At 39.4% G+C, this 18130-nt stretch overlaps 1 protein-coding gene across 1 annotated transcript in view; it reads left to right on the forward strand.

Moving 5' to 3' along the window:
- The window catches only part of LOC143917330 (uncharacterized), a 50717-nt gene that overhangs the window by 31631 nt on the left and 956 nt on the right, over positions 1-18130 (forward strand). The window contains exon 2 of the mRNA XM_077438812.1: positions 15453-15555. Within this exon, the coding sequence (XP_077294938.1) occupies positions 15453-15555 (103 nt within the window). The remainder of the gene's footprint in view (positions 1-15452; positions 15556-18130) is intronic.

Here is an 18130-nt window from a genome sequence, read left to right on the forward strand (position 1 = left end):
TTGTTAGGTTAGGTTGGGTTAGGTTTGGTGAGGTTAGCGAGTTTTTTGTAATCCTTACAATCTCGAATTCTTTGATTTCGGTGATTGTTAGGTTAGGTTGGGTTACGTTTGGTGAGGTTAGCGAGTTTTGTGTAATCCTTCCAATCTCGAATTCTTTGATTTCGGTGATGGTAAGGTTAGGTTGGGTTAGGTTTGGTGAGGCTAGCACGATTTGCGTATATTTTTGCAATGTCGAATTCTTTGATTTCGGTGAAGGTTAGGTTAGGTTGGGTTACGTTAAGTGTGGTTAGCGAGTTTTGTGTAAATCTCAAAATCTCGAATTCTTTGATTTCGGTGATGCTAAGGTTAGGTTGGGTTAGGTTTGGTGAGGTTAGCGAGTTTTGTGTAATTCTTACAATCTCGAATTCTTTGATTTCGGTGATGGTTAGGTCAGGTTGGGTTAGGTTTGGTGAGGTTTGCAAGTTTTGTGTAAATCTTACAATCTCGAATTCTTTGATTCCGGTGTTAGTAAGGTTAGGTTGTGTTAGGTTTGGTGAGGTTAGCACGATTTGTGTATATTTTTGCAATCTCGAATTCTTTCATTTCGGTCATTGTTAGGTTAGGTTGGGTTAGGTTTGGTGAGGTTAGCTAGTTTTGTGTAATCCTTACAATCTCGAATTCTTTGATTTCGGTGATGGTTCGGTTGGGTTGGGTAAGGTTTTGTGAGGATTGCAAGATTTTTGTATATTTTTGCAATGTCGAATTCTTTCATTTCGGTCCTTGTTAGGTTAGGTTGGGTTAGGTTTGGTGAGGTTAGCGAGTTTATTGTAATGCTTACAATCTCGAATTCTTTGATTTCGGTGATGGTTAGGTTAGGTTGGGTTACGTTTGGTGAGGTTAGCGAGTTTTGTGTAATCCTTCCAATCTCGAATTCTTTGATTTCGGTGATGGTAAGGTAAGGTTGGGTTAGGTTTGGTGAGGCTAGCACGATTTGCGTATATTTTTGCAATGTCGAATTCTTTGATTTCGGTGAAGGTCAGGTTAGGTTGGGTTACGTTAAATGTGGTTAGCGAGTTTTGTGTAAATCTCAAAATCTCGAATTCTTTGATTTCGGTGATGGTAAGGTTAGGTTGGGTTAGGTTTGGTGAGGTTAGCGAGTTTTGTGTAATCCTTACAATCTCGAATTCTTTGATTTCGGTGATGGTTAGGTCAGGTTGGGTTAGGTTTGGTGAGGTTTGCAAGTTTTGTGTAAATCTTACAATCTCTAATTCTTTGATTTCGGTGAACGTTAGGTTAGGTTGGGTTACATTAAGTGTAGTTAGCGAGTTTTGTGTAAATTTCAAAATCTTGAAATCTTTGATTTCGGTGATGGTTAGGTTAGGTTGGGTTAGGTTTGGTGAGGTTAGCGAGTTTTGGGTAAATCTTACAATCTCGAATTCTTTGATTTCGGTGATGGATAGGTTGGGTTGGGTTAGGTTTTGTGAGGTTAGCAAGATTTGTGTATATTTTTGCAATCTCGAATTCTTTCATTTCGGTCATTGTTAGGTTAGGTTGGGTTAGGTTTGGTGAGGTAAGCGAGTTTTGTGTAATCCTTACAATCTCGAATTTTTTGATTTCGGTGATGGTTAGGTTAGGTTGGGTTAGGTGTGGTGAGGTTATCGAGTTTTGTGTAATCCTTACAATCTCGAATTCTTTGATTCCGGTGTTAGTAAGGTTAGGTTGTGTTAGGTTTGGTGAGGTTAGCACGATTTGTGTATATTTTTGCAATCTCGAATTCTTTCATTTCGGTCATTGTTAGGTTAGGTTGGGTTAGGTTTGGTGAGGTTAGCGAGTTTTGTGTAATCCTTACAATCTCGAATTCTTTGATTTCGGTGATGGTTCGGTTGGGTTGGGTTAGGTTTTGTGAGGATTGCAAGATTTTTGTATATTTTTGCAATGTCGAATTCTTTCATTTCGGTCCTTGTTAGGTTAGGTTGGGCTAGGTTTGGTGAGGTTAGCGAGTTTATTGTAATGCTTACAATCTCGAATTCTTTGATTTCGGTGATGGTTAGGTTAGGTTGGGTTACGTTTGGTGAGGTTAGCGAGTTTTGTGTAATCCTTCCAATCTCGAATTCTTTGATTTCGGTGATGGTAAGGTAAGGTTGGGTTAGGTTTGGTGAGGCTATCACGATTTGCGTATATTTTTGCAATGTCGAATTTTTTGATTTCGGTGAAGGTCAGGTTAGGTTGGGTTACGTTAAGTGTGGTTAGCGAGTTTTGTGTAAATCTCAAAATCTCGAATTCTTTGATTTCGGTGATGGTAAGGTTAGGTTGGGTTAGGTTTGGTGAGGTTAGCGAGTATTGTGTAATCCTTACAATCTCGAATTCTTTGATTTCGGTGATGGTTAGGTCAGGTTGGGTTAGGTTTGGTGAGGTTTGCAGGTTTTGTGTAAATCTTACAATCTCGAATTCTTTGATTTCGGTGAACGTTAGGTAAGGTTGGGTTACATTAAGTGTAGTTAGCGAGTTTTGTGTAAATTTCAAAATCTTGAAATCTTTGATTTCGGTGATGGTTAGGTTAGGTTGGGTTAGGTTTGGTGAGGTTAGCGAGTTTTAGGTAAATCTTACAATCTCGAATTCTTTGATTTCGGTGATGGATAGGTTGGGTTGGGTTAGGTTTTGTGAGGTTAGCAAGATTTGTGTATATTTTTGCAATCTCGAATTCTTTCATTTCGGTCATTGTTAGGTTAGGTTGGGTTAGGTTTGGTGAGGTAAGCGAGTTTTGTGTAATCCTTACAATCTCGAATTTTTTGATTTCGGTGATGGTTAGGTTAGGTTGGGTTAGGTGTGGTGAGGTTATCGAGTTTTGTGTAATCCTTACAATCTCGAATTCTTTGATTTCGGTGATGGTTAGGTTAGGTTGGGTTACGTTTGGTGAGGTTAGCGAGTTTTGTGTAATCCTTACAATCTCGAATTCTTTGATTTCGGTGATGGTTAGGTCAGGTTGGGTTAGGTTTGGTGAGGCTAGCGAGTTTTGGGTAATCCTTACAATCTCGAATTCTTTGATTTCGGTGATGGTAAGGTTAGGTTGGGGTACGTTTGGTGAGGTGAGCGAGTTTTGTGTAATCCTTACAATCTCGAATTCTTTGATTTCGGTGATGGTAAGGTAAGGTTGGGTTAGGTTTGGTGAGGTTAGCATGATTTGTGTATATTTTTGCAATGTCGAATTCTTTGATTTCGGTGATGGTAAGGTCAGGTTGGGTTAGGTTTAGTGAGGCTAGCGAGTTTTGTGTAATCCTTACAATCTCGAATTCTTTGATTTCGGTGATGGTTAGGTCAGGTTGGGTTAGGTTTGGTGAGGTTAGCGAGATTTGGGAAAATCTTACAATCTCGAATTCTTTGATTTCGGTGATGGATAGGTTGGGTTGGGTTAGGTTTTGTGAGTTTAGCAAGATTTGTGTATATTTTTGCAATCTCGAATTCTTTCATTTTGGTCATTGTTAGGTTAGGTTGGGTTAGGTGTGGTGAGGTAAGCGAGTTTTGTGTAATCTTTACAATCTCGAATTCTTTGATTTCGGTGATGGTTAGGTTAGGTTGGGTTACGTTTGGTGAGGTTATCGAGTTTTGTGTAATCCTTACAATCTCGAATTCTTTGATTTCGGTGATGGTTAGGTAAGGTTGGGTTAGGTTTGGTGAGGTTAGCATGTTTTGTGTATATTTTTGCAATGTCGAATTCTTTCATTTTGGTCATTGTTAGGTTAGGTTGGGTTGGGTTTGGTGAGGTTAGCGAGTTTTGTGTAATCCTTACAATCTCGAATTCTTTGATTTCGGTGATGGTTAGGTTAGGTTGGGTTACGCTTGGTGAGGTTAGCGAGTTTTGTGTAATCCTTACAATCTCGAATTCTTTGATTTCGGTGATGGTAAGGTAAGGTTGGGTTAGGTGTGGTGAGGTTAGCGAGTTTTGTGTAATCCTTACAATCTCGAATTCTTTGATTTCGGTGATGGTTAGGTTAGGTTGGGTTACGTTTGGTGAGGTGAGCGAGTTTTGTGTAATCCTTACAATCTCGAATTCTTTGATTTCGGTGATGGTAAGGTAAGGTTGGGTTAGGTTTGGTGAGGTTAGCATGATTTGTGTATATTTTTGCAATGTCGAATTCTTTGATTTCGGTGATGGTAAGTTCAGGTTGGGTTAGGTTTGGTGAGGTTAGCGAGTTTTGTGTAAATCTTACAATCTCGAATTCTTTGATTTCGGTGATGGATAGGTTGGGTTGGGTTAGGTTTTGTGAGTTTAGCAAGATTTGTGTATATTTTTGCAATCTCGAATTCTTTCATTTTTGTCATTTTTAGGTTAGGTTGGGTTAGGTGTGGTGAGGTAAGCGAGTTTTGTGTAATCTTTACAATCTCGAATTCTTTGATTTCGGTGATGGTTAGGTTAGGTTGGGTTACGTTTGGTGAGGTTATCGAGTTATGTGTAATCCTTACATTCCCAAATTTTTTGATTTCGGTGATGGTTAGGTTGGGTTGGGTTAGGTTTGGTGAGGTTAGCACGATTTGTGTATATTTTTGCAATGTCGAATTCTTTGAATTCGGTGAAGGTTAGATTAGGTTGGGTTACGTTTAGTGTGGTAAGCGTGTTTTGTGTAAATCTCAAAATCTCGAAATCTTTGATTTCGCTGATGGTTAGGTTAGGTTGGGTTAGGTTTGGTGAGGTTAGCGAGTTTTGTGTAAATCTTACAATCTCGAATTCTTTGATTTCGGTGATGTTTAGGTTGGATTGGGTTTGGTTTTGTGAGGTTAGCAAGATTTGTGTATATTTTTGCAATGTTGAATTCTTTCATTTCGGTCATTGTTAGGTTAGGTTGGGTTAGGTTTGGTGAGGTTAGCGAGTTTTGTGTAAATCTTACAATCTCGAATTCTTTGATTCCGGTGTTGTATAGGTTAGGTTGGTTTAGGTTTGGTGAGGTTAGCACGATTTGTGTATATTTTTGCAATGTTGAATTCTTTGATTTCGGTGTTGGTAAGGTTAGGTTGTGTTAGGTTTGGTGAGGTTAGCACGATTTGTGTATATTTTTGCAATCTCGAATTCTTTCATTTCGGTCATTGTTAGGTTAGGTTGGGTTAGGTTTGGTGAGGTTAGCGAGTTTTGTGTAATCCTTACAATCTCGAATTCTTTTATTTCGGTGATGGTTCGGTTGGGTTGGGTTAGGTTTTGTGAGGATTGCAAGATTTTTGTATATTTTTGCAATGTCGAATTCTTTCATTTCGGTCCTTGTTAGGTTAGGTTGGGTTAGGTTTGGTGAGGTTAGCGAGTTTTGTGTAATCCTTACAATCTCGAATTCTTTGATTACGTTGATGGTTAGGTTAGGTTGGGTTAGGTTTGGTGAGGTTAGCGAGTTTGTGTAAATCTTACAATCTCGAATTCTTTGATTCCGGTGTTGGTTAGGTTAGGTTGGGTTAGGTTTGGTGAGGTAAGCACCATTTTTGTTTATTTTTGCAATGTCGAATTCTTTGATTTCGGTGATGGTTAGGTTAGGTTGGGTTAGGTTTGGTGAGGTAAGCGAGTTTTTTGTATTTTTATGCAATGTCGAATTCTTTGATTTCGGTGTTGGTAAGGTTAGGTTGTGTTAGGTTTGGTGAGGTTAGCACGATTTGTGTATATTTTTGCAATGTCGAATTCTTTGATTTCGGTGAAGGTTAGATTAGGTTGGGTTACGTTTAGTGTGGTTAGCGTGTTTTGTGTAAATCTTAAAATCTTGAAATCTTTGATTTTGGTGATGGTTAGGTTAGGTTGGGTTAGGTTTGGTGAGGTTAGCGAGTTTATTGTAATCCTTACAATCTCGAATTCTTTGATTTCGGTGATGGTTAGGTTAGGTTGGGTTACGTTTGGTGAGGTTAGCGAGTTTTGTGTTATCCTAACAATCTCGAATTCTTTGATTTCGGTGATGGTAAGGTAAGGTTGGGTTAGGTGTGGTGAGGTTAGCGAGTTTTGTGTAATCCTTACAATCTCGAATTCTTTGATTTCGGTGATGGTTAGGTTAGGTTGGGTTACGTTTGGTGAGGTGAGCGAGTTTTGTGTAATCCTTACAATCTCGAATTCTTTGATTTCGGTGATGGTAAGGTAAGGTTGGGTTAGGTTTGGTGAGGTTAGCATGATTTGTGTATATTTTTGCAATGTCGAATTCTTTGATTTCGGTGATGGTAAGGTCAGGTTGGGTTAGGTTTGGTGAGGTTAGCGAGTTTTGTGTAATCCTTACAATCTCGAATTCTTTGATTTCGGTGATGGTTAGGGCAGGTTGGGTTAGGTTTGGTGAGGTTAGCGAGTTTTGGGTAAATCTTACAATCTCGAATTCTTTGATTTCGGTGATGGAAAGGTTGGGTTGGGTTAGGTTTTGTGAGTTTAGCAAGATTTGTGTATATTTTTGCAATCTCGAATTCTTTCATTTTTGTCATTGTTAGGATAGGTTGGGTTAGGTGTGGTGAGGTAAGCGAGTTTTGTGTAATCTTTACAATCTCGAATTCTTTGATTTCGGTGATGGTTAGGTTAGGATGGGTTACGTTTGGTGAGGTTATCGAGTTATGTGTAATCCTTACAATCCCAAATTTTCTGATTTCGGTGATGGTTAGGTTAGGTTGGGTTAGGTTTGGTGAGGTTAGCACGATTTGTGTATATTTTTGCAATGTCGAATTCTTTGATTTCGGTGAAGGTTAGATTAGGTTGGGTTACGTTTAGTGTGGTAAGCGTGTTTTGTGTAAATCTCAAAATCTCGAAATCTTTGATTTCGCTGATGGTTAGGTTAGGTTGGGTTAGGTTTGGTGAGGTTAGCGAGTTTTGTGTAAATCTTACAATCTCGAATTCTTTGATTTCGGTGATGGTTAGGTTGGATTGGGTTTGGTTTTGTGAGGTTAGCAAGATTTGTGTATATTTTTGCAATGTTGAATTCTTTCATTTCGGTCATTGTTAGGTTAGGTTGGGTTAGGTTTGGTGAGGTTAGCGAGTTTTGTGTAAATCTTACAATCTCGAATTCTTTGATTCCGGTGTTGTATAGGTTAGGTTGGTTTAGGTTTGGTGAGGTTAGCACGATTTCTGTATATTTTTGCAATGTTGAATTCTTTGATTTCGGTGTTGGTAAGGTTAGGTTGTGTTAGGTTTGGTGAGGTTAGCACGATTTGTATATATTTTTGCAATCTCGAATTCTTTCATTTCGGTCATTGTTAGGTTAGGTTGGGTTGGGTTTGGTGAGGTAAGCGAGTTTTGTGTAATCCTTACAATCTCGAATTCTTTGATTTCGGTGATGGTAAGGTAAGGTTGGGTTAGGTGTGGTGAGGTTAGCGAGTTTTGTGTAATCCTTACAATCTCGAATTCTTTGATTTCGGTGATGGTTAGGTTAGGTTGGGTTACGTTTGGTGAGGTGAGCGAGTTTTGTGTAATCCTTACAATCTCGAATTCTTTGATTTCGGTGATGGTAAGGTAAGGTTGGGTTAGGTTTGGTGAGGTTAGCATGATTTGTGTATATTTTTGCAATGTCGAATTCTTTGATTTCGGTGATGGTAAGGTCAGGTTGGGTTAGGTTTGGTGAGGTTAGCGAGTTTTGTGTAATCCTTACAATCTCGAATTCTTTGATTTCGGTGATGGTTAGGGCAGGTTGGGTTAGGTTTGGTGAGGTTAGCGAGTTTTGGGTAAATCTTACAATCTCGAATTCTTTGATTTCGGTGATGGATAGGTTGGGTTGGGTTAGGTTTTGTGAGTTTAGCAAGATTTGTGTATATTTTTGCAATCTCGAATTCTTTCATTTTTGTCATTGTTAGGATAGGTTGGGTTAGGTGTGGTGAGGTAAGCGAGTTTTGTGTAATCTTTACAATCTCGAATTCTTTGATTTCGGTGATGGTTAGGTTAGGATGGGTTACGTTTGGTGAGGTTATCGAGTTATGTGTAATCCTTACAATCCCAAATTTTCTGATTTCGGTGATGGTTAGGTTAGGTTGGGTTAGGTTTGGTGAGGTTAGCACGATTTGTGTATATTTTTGCAATGTCGAATTCTTTGATTTCGGTGAAGGTTAGATTAGGTTGGGTTACGTTTAGTGTGGTAAGCGTGTTTTGTGTAAATCTCAAAATCTCGAAATCTTTGATTTCGCTGATGGTTAGGTTAGGTTGGGTTAGGTTTGGTGAGGTTAGCGAGTTTTGTGTAAATCTTACAATCTCGAATTCTTTGATTTCGGTGATGGTTAGGTTGGATTGGGTTTGGTTTTGTGAGGTTAGCAAGATTTGTGTATATTTTTGCAATGTTGAATTCTTTCATTTCGGTCATTGTTAGGTTAGGTTGGGTTAGGTTTGGTGAGGTTAGCGAGTTTTGTGTAAATCTTACAATCTCGAATTCTTTGATTCCGGTGTTGTATAGGTTAGGTTGGTTTAGGTTTGGTGAGGTTAGCACGATTTGTGTATATTTTTGCAATGTTGAATTCTTTGATTTCGGTGTTGGTAAGGTTAGGTTGTGTTAGGTTTGGTGAGGTTAGCACGATTTGTATATATTTTTGCAATCTCGAATTCTTTCATTTCGGTCATTGTTAGGTTAGGTTGGGTTGGGTTTGGTGAGGTTAGCGAGTTTTGTGTAATCCTTACAATCTCGAATTCTTTGATTTCGGTGATGGTTAGGTTAGGTTGGGTTACGTTTGGTGAGGTTAGCGAGTTTTGTGTAATCCTTACAATCTCGAATTCTTTGATTTCGGTGATGGTAAGGTAAGGTTGGGTTAGGTGTGGTGAGGTTAGCGAGTTTTGTGTAATCCTTACAATCTCGAATTCTTTGATTTCGGTGATGGTTAGGTTAGGTTGGGTTACGTTTGGTGAGGTGAGCGAGTTTTGTGTAATCCTTACAATCTCGAATTCTTTGATTTCGGTGATGGTAAGGTAAGGTTGGGTTAGGTTTGGTGAGGTTAGCATGATTTGTGTATATTTTTGCAATGTCGAATTCTTTGATTTCGGTGATGGTAAGGTCAGGTTGGGTTAGGTTTGGTGAGGTTAGCGAGTTTTGTGTAAATCTTACAATCTCGAATTCTTTGATTTCGGTGATGGATAGGTTGGGTTGGGTTAGGTTTTGTGAGTTTAGCAAGATTTGTGTATATTTTTGCAATCTCGAATTCTTTCATTTTTGTCATTTTTAGGTTAGGTTGGGTTAGGTGTGGTGAGGTAAGCGAGTTTTGTGTAATCTTTACAATCTCGAATTCTTTGATTTCGGTGATGGTTAGGTTAGGTTGGGTTACGTTTGGTGAGGTTATCGAGTTATGTGTAATCCTTACATTCCCAAATTTTTTGATTTCGGTGATGGTTAGGTTGGGTTGGGTTAGGTTTGGTGAGGTTAGCACGATTTGTGTATATTTTTGCAATGTCGAATTCTTTGATTTCGGTGAAGGTTAGATTAGGTTGGGTTACGTTTAGTGTGGTAAGCGTGTTTTGTGTAAATCTCAAAATCTCGAAATCTTTGATTTCGCTGATTGTTAGGTTAGGTTGGGTTAGGTTTGGTGAGGTTAGCGAGTTTTGTGTAAATCTTACAATCTCGAATTCTTTGATTTCGGTGATGGTTAGGTTGGATTGGGTTTGGTTTTGTGAGGTTAGCAAGATTTGTGTATATTTTTGCAATGTTGAATTCTTTCATTTCGGTCATTGTTAGGTTAGGTTGGGTTAGGTTTGGTGAGGTTAGCGAGTTTTGTGTAAATCTTACAATCTCGAATTCTTTGATTCCGGTGTTGTATAGGTTAGGTTGGTTTAGGTTTGGTGAGGTTAGCACGATTTGTGTATATTTTTGCAATGTTGAATTCTTTGATTTCGGTGTTGGTAAGGTTAGGTTGTGTTAGGTTTGGTGAGGTTAGCACGATTTGTGTATATTTTTGCAATCTCGAATTCTTTCATTTCGGTCATTGTTAGGTTAGGTTGGGTTAGGTTTGGTGAGGTTAGCGAGTTTTGTGTAATCCTTACAATCTCGAATTCTTTTATTTCGGTGATGGTTCGGTTGGGTTGGGTTAGGTTTTGTGAGGATTGCAAGATTTTTGTATATTTTTGCAATGTCGAATTCTTTCATTTCGGTCCTTGTTAGGTTAGGTTGGGTTAGGTTTGGTGAGGTTAGCGAGTTTTGTGTAATCCTTACAATCTCGAATTCTTTGATTACGTTGATGGTTAGGTTAGGTTGGGTTAGGTTTGGTGAGGTTAGCGAGTTTGTGTAAATCTTACAATCTCGAATTCTTTGATTCCGGTGTTGGTTAGGTTAGGTTGGGTTAGGTTTGGTGAGGTTAGCACCATTTTTGTTTATTTTTGCAATGTCGAATTCTTTGATTTCGGTGATGGTTAGGTTAGGTTGGGTTAGGTTTGGTGAGGTAAGCGAGTTTTTTGTATTTTTATGCAATGTCGAATTCTTTGATTTCGGTGTTGGTAAGGTTAGGTTGTGTTAGGTTTGGTGAGGTTAGCACGATTTGTGTATATTTTTGCAATGTCGAATTCTTTGATTTCGGTGAAGGTTAGATTAGGTTGGGTTACGTTTAGTGTGGTTAGCGTGTTTTGTGTTAATCTTAAAATCTTGAAATCTTTGATTTTGATGATGGTTAGGTTAGGTTGGGTTAGGTTTGGTGAGGTTAGCGAGTTTATTGTAATCCTTAGAATCTCGAATTCTTTGATTTCGGTGATGGTTAGGTTAGGTTGGGTTACGTTTGGTGAGGTTAGCGAGTTTTGTGTTATCCTAACAATCTCGAATTCTTTGATTTCGGTGATGGTAAGGTAAGGTTGGGTTAGGTGTGGTGAGGTTAGCGAGTTTTGTGTTATCCTTACAATCTCGAATTCTTTGATTTCGGTGATGGTTAGGTTAGGTTGGGTTACGTTTGGTGAGGTGAGCGAGTTTTGTGTAATCCTTACAATCTCGAATTCTTTGATTTCGGTGATGGTAAGGTAAGGTTGGGTTAGGTTTGGTGAGGTTAGCATGATTTGTGTATATTTTTGCAATGTCGAATTCTTTGATTTCGGTGATGGTAAGGTCAGGTTGGGTTAGGTTTGGTGAGGTTAGCGAGTTTTGTGTAATCCTTACAATCTCGAATTCTTTGATTTCGGTGATGGTTAGGGCAGGTTGGGTTAGGTTTGGTGAGGTTAGCGAGTTTTGGGTAAATCTTACAATCTCGAATTCTTTGATTTCGGTGATGGATAGGTTGGGTTGGGTTAGGTTTTGTGAGTTTAGCAAGATTTGTGTATATTTTTGCAATCTCGAATTCTTTCATTTTTGTCATTGTTAGGATAGGTTGGGTTAGGTGTGGTGAGGTAAGCGAGTTTTGTGTAATCTTTACAATCTCGAATTCTTTGATTTCGGTGATGGTTAGGTTAGGATGGGTTACGTTTGGTGAGGTTATCGAGTTATGTGTAATCCTTACAATCCTAAATTTTCTGATTTCGGTGATGGTTAGGTTAGGTTGGGTTAGGTTTGGTGAGGTTAGCACGATTTGTGTATATTTTTGCAATGTCGAATTCTTTGATTTCGGTGAAGGTTAGATTAGGTTGGGTTACGTTTAGTGTGGTAAGCGTGTTTTGTGTAAATCTCAAAATCTCGAAATCTTTGATTTCGCTGATGGTTAGGTGAGGTTGGGTTAGGTTTGGTGAGGTTAGCGAGTTTTGTGTAAATCTTACAATCTCGAATTCTTTGATTTCGGTGATGGTTAGGTTGGATTGGGTTTGGTTTTGTGAGGCTAGCAAGATTTGTGTATATTTTTGCAATGTTGAATTCTTTCATTTCGGTCATTGTTAGGTTAGGTTGGGTTAGGTTTGGTGAGGTTAGCGAGTTTTGTGTAAATCTTACAATCTCGAATTCTTTGATTCCGGTGTTGTATAGGTTAGGTTGGTTTAGGTTTGGTGAGGTTAGCACGATTTGTGTATATTTTTGCAATGTTGAATTCTTTGATTTCGGTGTTGGTAAGGTTAGGTTGTGTTAGGTTTGGTGAGGTTAGCACGATTTGTGTATATTTTTGCAATCTCGAATTCTTTCATTTCGGTCATTGTTAGGTTAGGTTGGGTTGGGTTTGGTGAGGTTAGCGAGTTTTGTGTAATCTTAACAATCTCGAATTCTTTGATTTCGGTGATGGTTAGGTTAGGTTGGGTTACGTTTGGTGAGGTTAGCGAGTTTTGTGTAATCCTTACAATCTCGAATTCTTTGATTTCGGTGATGGTAAGGTAAGGTTGGGTTAGGTGTGGTGAGGTTAGCGAGTTTTGTGTAATCCTTACAATCTCGAATTCTTTGATTTCGGTGATGGTTAGGTTAGGTTGGGTTACGTTTGGTGAGGTGAGCGAGTTTTGTGTAATCCTTACAATCTCGAATTCTTTGATTTCGGTGATGGTAAGGTAAGGTTGGGTTAGGTTTGGTGAGGTTAGCATGATTTGTGTATATTTTTGCAATGTCGAATTCTTTGATTTCGGTGATGGTAAGGTCAGGTTGGGTTAGGTTTGGTGAGGTTAGCGAGTTTTGTGTAAATCTTACAATCTCGAATTCTTTGATTTCGGTGATGGATAGGTTGGGTTGGGTTAGGTTTTGTGAGTTTAGCAAGATTTGTGTATATTTTTGCAATCTCGAATTCTTTCATTTTTGTCATTTTTAGGTTAGGTTGGGTTAGGTGTGGTGAGTTAAGCGAGTTTTGTGTAATCTTTACAATCTCGAATTCTTTGATTTCGGTGATGGTTAGGTTAGGTTGGGTTACGTTTGGTGAGGTTATCGAGTTATGTGTAATCCTTACATTCCCAAATTTTTTGATTTCGGTGATGGTTAGGTTGGGTTGGGTTAGGTTTGGTGAGGTTAGCACGATTTGTGTATATTTTTGCAATGTCGAATTCTTTGATTTCGGTGAAGGTTAGATTAGGTTGGGTTACGTTTAGTGTGGTAAGCGTGTTTTGTGTAAATCTCAAAATCTCGAAATCTTTGATTTCGCTGATGGTTAGGTTAGGTTGGGTTAGGTTTGGTGAGGTAAGCGAGTTTTGTGTAAATCTTACAATCTCGAATTCTTTGATTTCGGTGATGGTTAGGTTGGATTGGGTTTGGTTTTGTGAGGTTAGCAAGATTTGTGTATATTTTTGCAATGTTGAATTCTTTCATTTCGGTCATTGTTAGGTTAGGTTGGGTTAGGTTTGGTGAGGTTAGCGAGTTTTGTGTAAATCTTACAATCTCGAATTCTTTGATTCCGGTGTTGTATAGGTTAGGTTGGTTTAGGTTTGGTGAGGTTAGCACGATTTGTGTATATTTTTGCAATGTTGAATTCTTTGATTTCGGTGTTGGTAAGGTTAGGTTGTGTTAGGTTTGGTGAGGTTAGCACGATTTGTGTATATTTTTGCAATCTCGAATTCTTTCATTTCGGTCATTGTTAGGTTAGGTTGGGTTAGGTTTGGTGAGGTTAGCGAGTTTTGTGTAATCCTTACAATCTCGAATTCTTTTATTTCGGTGATGGTTCGGTTGGGTCGGGTTAGGTTTTGTGAGGATTGCAAGATTTTTGTATATTTTTGCAATGTCGAATTCTTTCATTTCGGTCCTTGTTAGGTTAGGTTGGGTTAGGTTTGGTGAGGTTAGTGAGTTTTGTGTAATCCTTACAATCTCGAATTCTTTGATTACGTTGATGGTTAGGTTAGGTTGGGTTAGGTTTGGTGAGGTTAGCGAGTTTGTGTAAATCTTACAACCTCGAATTCTTTGATTCCGGTGTTGGTTAGGTTAGGTTGGGTTAGGTTTGGTGAGGTTAGCACCATTTTTGTTTATTTTTGCAATGTCGAATTCTTTGATTTGGGTGATGGTTAGGTTAGGTTGGGTTAGGTTTGGTGAGGTAAGCGAGTTTTTTGTATTTTTATGCAATGTCGAATTCTTTGATTTCGGTGTTGGTAAGGTTAGGTTGTGTTAGGTTTGGTGAGGTTAGCACGATTTGTGTATATTTTTGCAATGTCGAATTCTTTGATTTCGGTGAAGGTTAGATTAGGTTGGGTTACGTTTAGTGTGGTTAGCGTGTTTTGTGTAAATCTTAAAATCTTGAAATCTTTGATTTTGGTGATGGTTAGGTTAGGTTGGGTTAGGTTTGGTGAGGTTAGCGAGTTTTGTGTAAATCTTACAATTTCGAATTATTTGATTTCGGTGATCGTTAGGCTGGGTTGGGTTAGGTGAGAAGGGGGCGCAGCTTTATGGGGCGCAGCCTTATCGGGCGCAGTTTCATGGGGCGCAGCCTTATGGGGCGTTGCCTTATGGGGCGCAGCCTTATGGGGCGCCGCCTTATGGAGCTCAGCCGCATGGGGCCCCAAAGGGGGCGCAGGGGGGCGCAGCCTTATGGGACGAAGCCCTAAACGGCAACTGATCATGGGGGCGAAGCCCTAGACGGCATTTAATCATTGGGGCGCGGAGGGGCGAAGCCCTTAAAGGCATTAACTAAGTGGGGCGAAGCCCTAGACGGCAATTTATCATGGGAGCGCGTAGGGGCGAAGCCCTAAAAGGCAGTAACTAAGGGAGGCGTAGCCCTGGATTGCAATTAATAATGGGGACGCGGAGGGGCGAAGCCCTAAAATGCAACTGATCATGGGGGCGAAGCCCTAGACGGCTTTTAATCATGGGGTCGCGGAGGGGCGAAGCCTCAAAAGGCATCAGCTAAGGGGGGCGAAGCCCTAAACGGCAATTGCTCATGGGGGCGTGGAGGGGCGCAGCCCTAGAAGGCAAAAGCTCAGAGGGGTGCCGAGGGCGAAGCCCTAGAAGGCAAAAAAAATTTTTTTTGATTTTTTTTTTATTTCTTTTTATTTTTTTTATTTTTTTTTATTATTTTTTTTTTATTATTTTTTTTTCTATTTTTTTTTTAATTTTTAAAAATTTTTTTTTTATTAAATGTTTACTTTTAGCTTTGTCATGTTTAAGCGGTTTATATTATAAATACTGAGTTTACGAGATATGAGCGTTTAAACAAATGCGCGATTTTTACAGTTTTTTGGCTTTTGCGGTTTTTAACTCAAAATTTAGGATTGTTACGCTCAAAGCGAGTATTGGAATCAATAGACAGATATTTTTCCTATTATTTTTTATATTTTATTGCTTTAAAATACTTCTAATTTATTGTCTAGCCAATTTTAAAAGTCAAAAATATATTTTTTTTTTACGGATTTTTTTCCGTGTTATTTTTCATTTATTTGGCAATTTTTTTATTTCACCACGTTTATTAGGATTGGTTTTTTATCTCAAAATATTTTTTATCTAAACGTACTAACTCAAGCGGTAATTGCAATTTAAATGCTTTCGTTGTGTATATGGTTGTATCTGATCTACATATTGCATAAGTCAATAATATCGGTATCCATTAAAAGTGATGTCTTAACAACGTGATTTTTTTTTCTCTATTTTCTTGATATTTAGCGCAAGTAGGTTGTCATTTTTGTAGCATTTGGAAAGTTGTGTTTCGTATCACAATATCTACATACAGCTGCAAACTTTTCACTTGTTCCAGATTCTTGCTGAATTCTTTTAAAGTTATTCCATACTCTTTATAACCGAGATTCTAAATTCCAAGACCGTCGTAGTTGCCACTTGCAAATCGCGTATTTCGAACAAGCGATAATATTGTTGCGTAGGGGTTGGTGGAGGATCCAAGTAAAAGGCCAACAGTCGTTTCACAGCATTTATTGATGATTCAGGAGATACACGCAGTGTCACTGCTAAGTCCAGAATGACATGATGTCGCCTACGTACAGCCTTATAAGGGGTAGATCTCTCAGGACGTCTAATCTGTTTACCTACTGTATAGTCACGTATTCGGATATGTATTCCCACGGTTTGAGAAGTGCAATCATTGTTTAGCTTTCATGCACTTAGCTTGTCGCTAATCCCTAAAACCACTTACACCGGTCTCACGGTCTCTCAGGACGTCTAATCTGTTTACCTACTGTATAGTCACGTATTCGGATATGTATTCCCACGGTATGAGAAGTGCAACTATTGTTTCATGCACTTAGCTTGTCGCTAATCCTTAAAACCCACTTATACCAGTCGCACGGTATGCATTTAGTTAATCCGTTGACAGATATCCGTTACAGATAATCTTCACAGTCACAGTCTCTGGGATTCTATTCGCTTAATCCGCGGCGTACGTTACAATATCTAATAGGTTATTTAGGTAAAGCATCTAACTCGCACACAAACCGGACATTTACAGTACTGACACTACATGAAAACGTTTAGATTCGTTCAAGTATTGCACGTTTTAATGGTTTTAACTCAATGCGAGTATCGAAAAAAAGTGCCGATTTGAAAATCTGATTGATATATGTATGTAATTTTTTTTCAATTTTCCCAAAATTTCCATCGCCCAAAGTTCCCAGGGAAACGGATTTTTTCCTGCACATCTCTAGCCCTAAGTCAGACCGCACACCAAAACAACACGCAGCGTGCATGCTGCAAATACTTCAGGATGCATTTATTGAACCCATATATTTGAATGGTAGTACGCACACCGGGCAAAACATTTGCTGCGCGGCGTGGTATGAAAAATAAATGCCTCCTGCATTCCCAATTGCAGCGTGCACGCTGCGTGCTGTTTTGGTATGCGGCCTGACTACGTAATGTCTTTTTACAAACCTCCTTTATTGGTCGGATTGCGTATGTGTGCGTACCAATGCGTGTGGCGCCGGTGCCGGCCTGCCGAGGCGCAGGCGACGATGCATTTGACGTTTGTTTGACATTTGTTTCTATGCTTTGCGATCATAGATTTAGAATAACCATCTATGGTTGCGATGTAATGCAATGCCCAAGTACACGCACCAACATTGATGTATAATACACTAGATCCGCCCTCACGTCTTATACTGGCGCATGCAAAAATATCTCCCTTTTGGCGCATGCACAGTTTCTCTCGGTAGGTAGGTAGGTACCGCTGCGTCGTAGGGAAAAAAAACATTTTTTTCCCAACTTCCCCGCTAGTTAAACCCCCCGCACCCCTCAGTTAGTGAAGACAAGATCTCCGACCAAAATCACACGTCAGGGTCCATCTATGTTTATTATACATCAATGCGCACCACCCACTCCCTTACATTTACTAAATTGTATTAATTAATGTCGATAGAGATAGTTTTCATTCTAATTGAGTATCCGTTTTTTTGGCCATCGTGGAAATATACACGCGAATTACGTGCCATGAGTCTGCCGCTTTGCTGTTTTGGACCAATTATCGATAGTGACAGTTGACAGCTGTTCAATCTTTCGACATGGTTTTGGCACAAATATTTAAAAAAAATTTAAATATTTAAAAAAAAATTGTCCATCATCCACAAGCTCCTTATACAGTGTCCAAAACTCTCCTTCGGTTTTTCTATTTTTTAACATGGGATGCACATCAAAACGCCTCCGTGCTTTTTTATTGCCTTCTTGAGCTTCTTTTTCCAACAACAGCGCGATTATACATAATTTTTCGTTCGATAAACGTCGAAACATTTTTGGTGATTTGTATTCTGACGCGTAGCTACGAATGCACGTGTATGCATTCATATTGCAAGTACTCGACCGTATATTGTGCCGTATCGTCATGGCCTCTAATGTATAAGTAAGCCGATTTTGCCTTGCACTCGGCCAAATTGCTGTAAACGTTACGTGACCGCGACGTGTAGGTAGATATGAATAGAAATGTAATAAAATGACATATTTGAAACGGAGTCGTGCAGTGCTGAAGCCGTGCAGTGCTGTTAAGTATGAACAGACCTTAAACCTCTACAGACCCGACTGTTTAATATTAGAGTTTAAAAAATGTTCTTTATTGAATTTTGTAATGAACGGATTTACACGCGTTTGATGCAGAGGGCGTTATACGTCGTTATTCTTCCAAGAGTCAAGGTATGTAGAAACGTGGACTAACCTTGGGATAGTTATATATTGGTATATAGCCGGGGAGGTTCCTGACTGCAAGTCGTTTGCGTTGATAACAGCTTCCTGGCTCGGGAAACTGGCTCTGCGGTCGTCTGGTCGGTTCTCTCACGGCTGAGGTTTCTCCGGAAACGGCGTGTGGAATGCAGGGGACGTTGTGCTGGAACTCAGGGGAGGGAGTGATGCTACACTCGACCTCGCGGCGGTTCTTCAGCACGGATGGTGATGGATCTCTGGGCCCCGTCTCCCCCTGGAGACGTGCACAGGAGAGATCTTTCTTCAACGGGAGATCGCGG

This window comes from Arctopsyche grandis, chromosome 9 (genome assembly GCF_051622035.1).
Source record: "Arctopsyche grandis isolate Sample6627 chromosome 9, ASM5162203v2, whole genome shotgun sequence".
Lineage (NCBI taxonomy): Eukaryota > Metazoa > Arthropoda > Insecta > Trichoptera > Hydropsychidae > Arctopsyche > Arctopsyche grandis.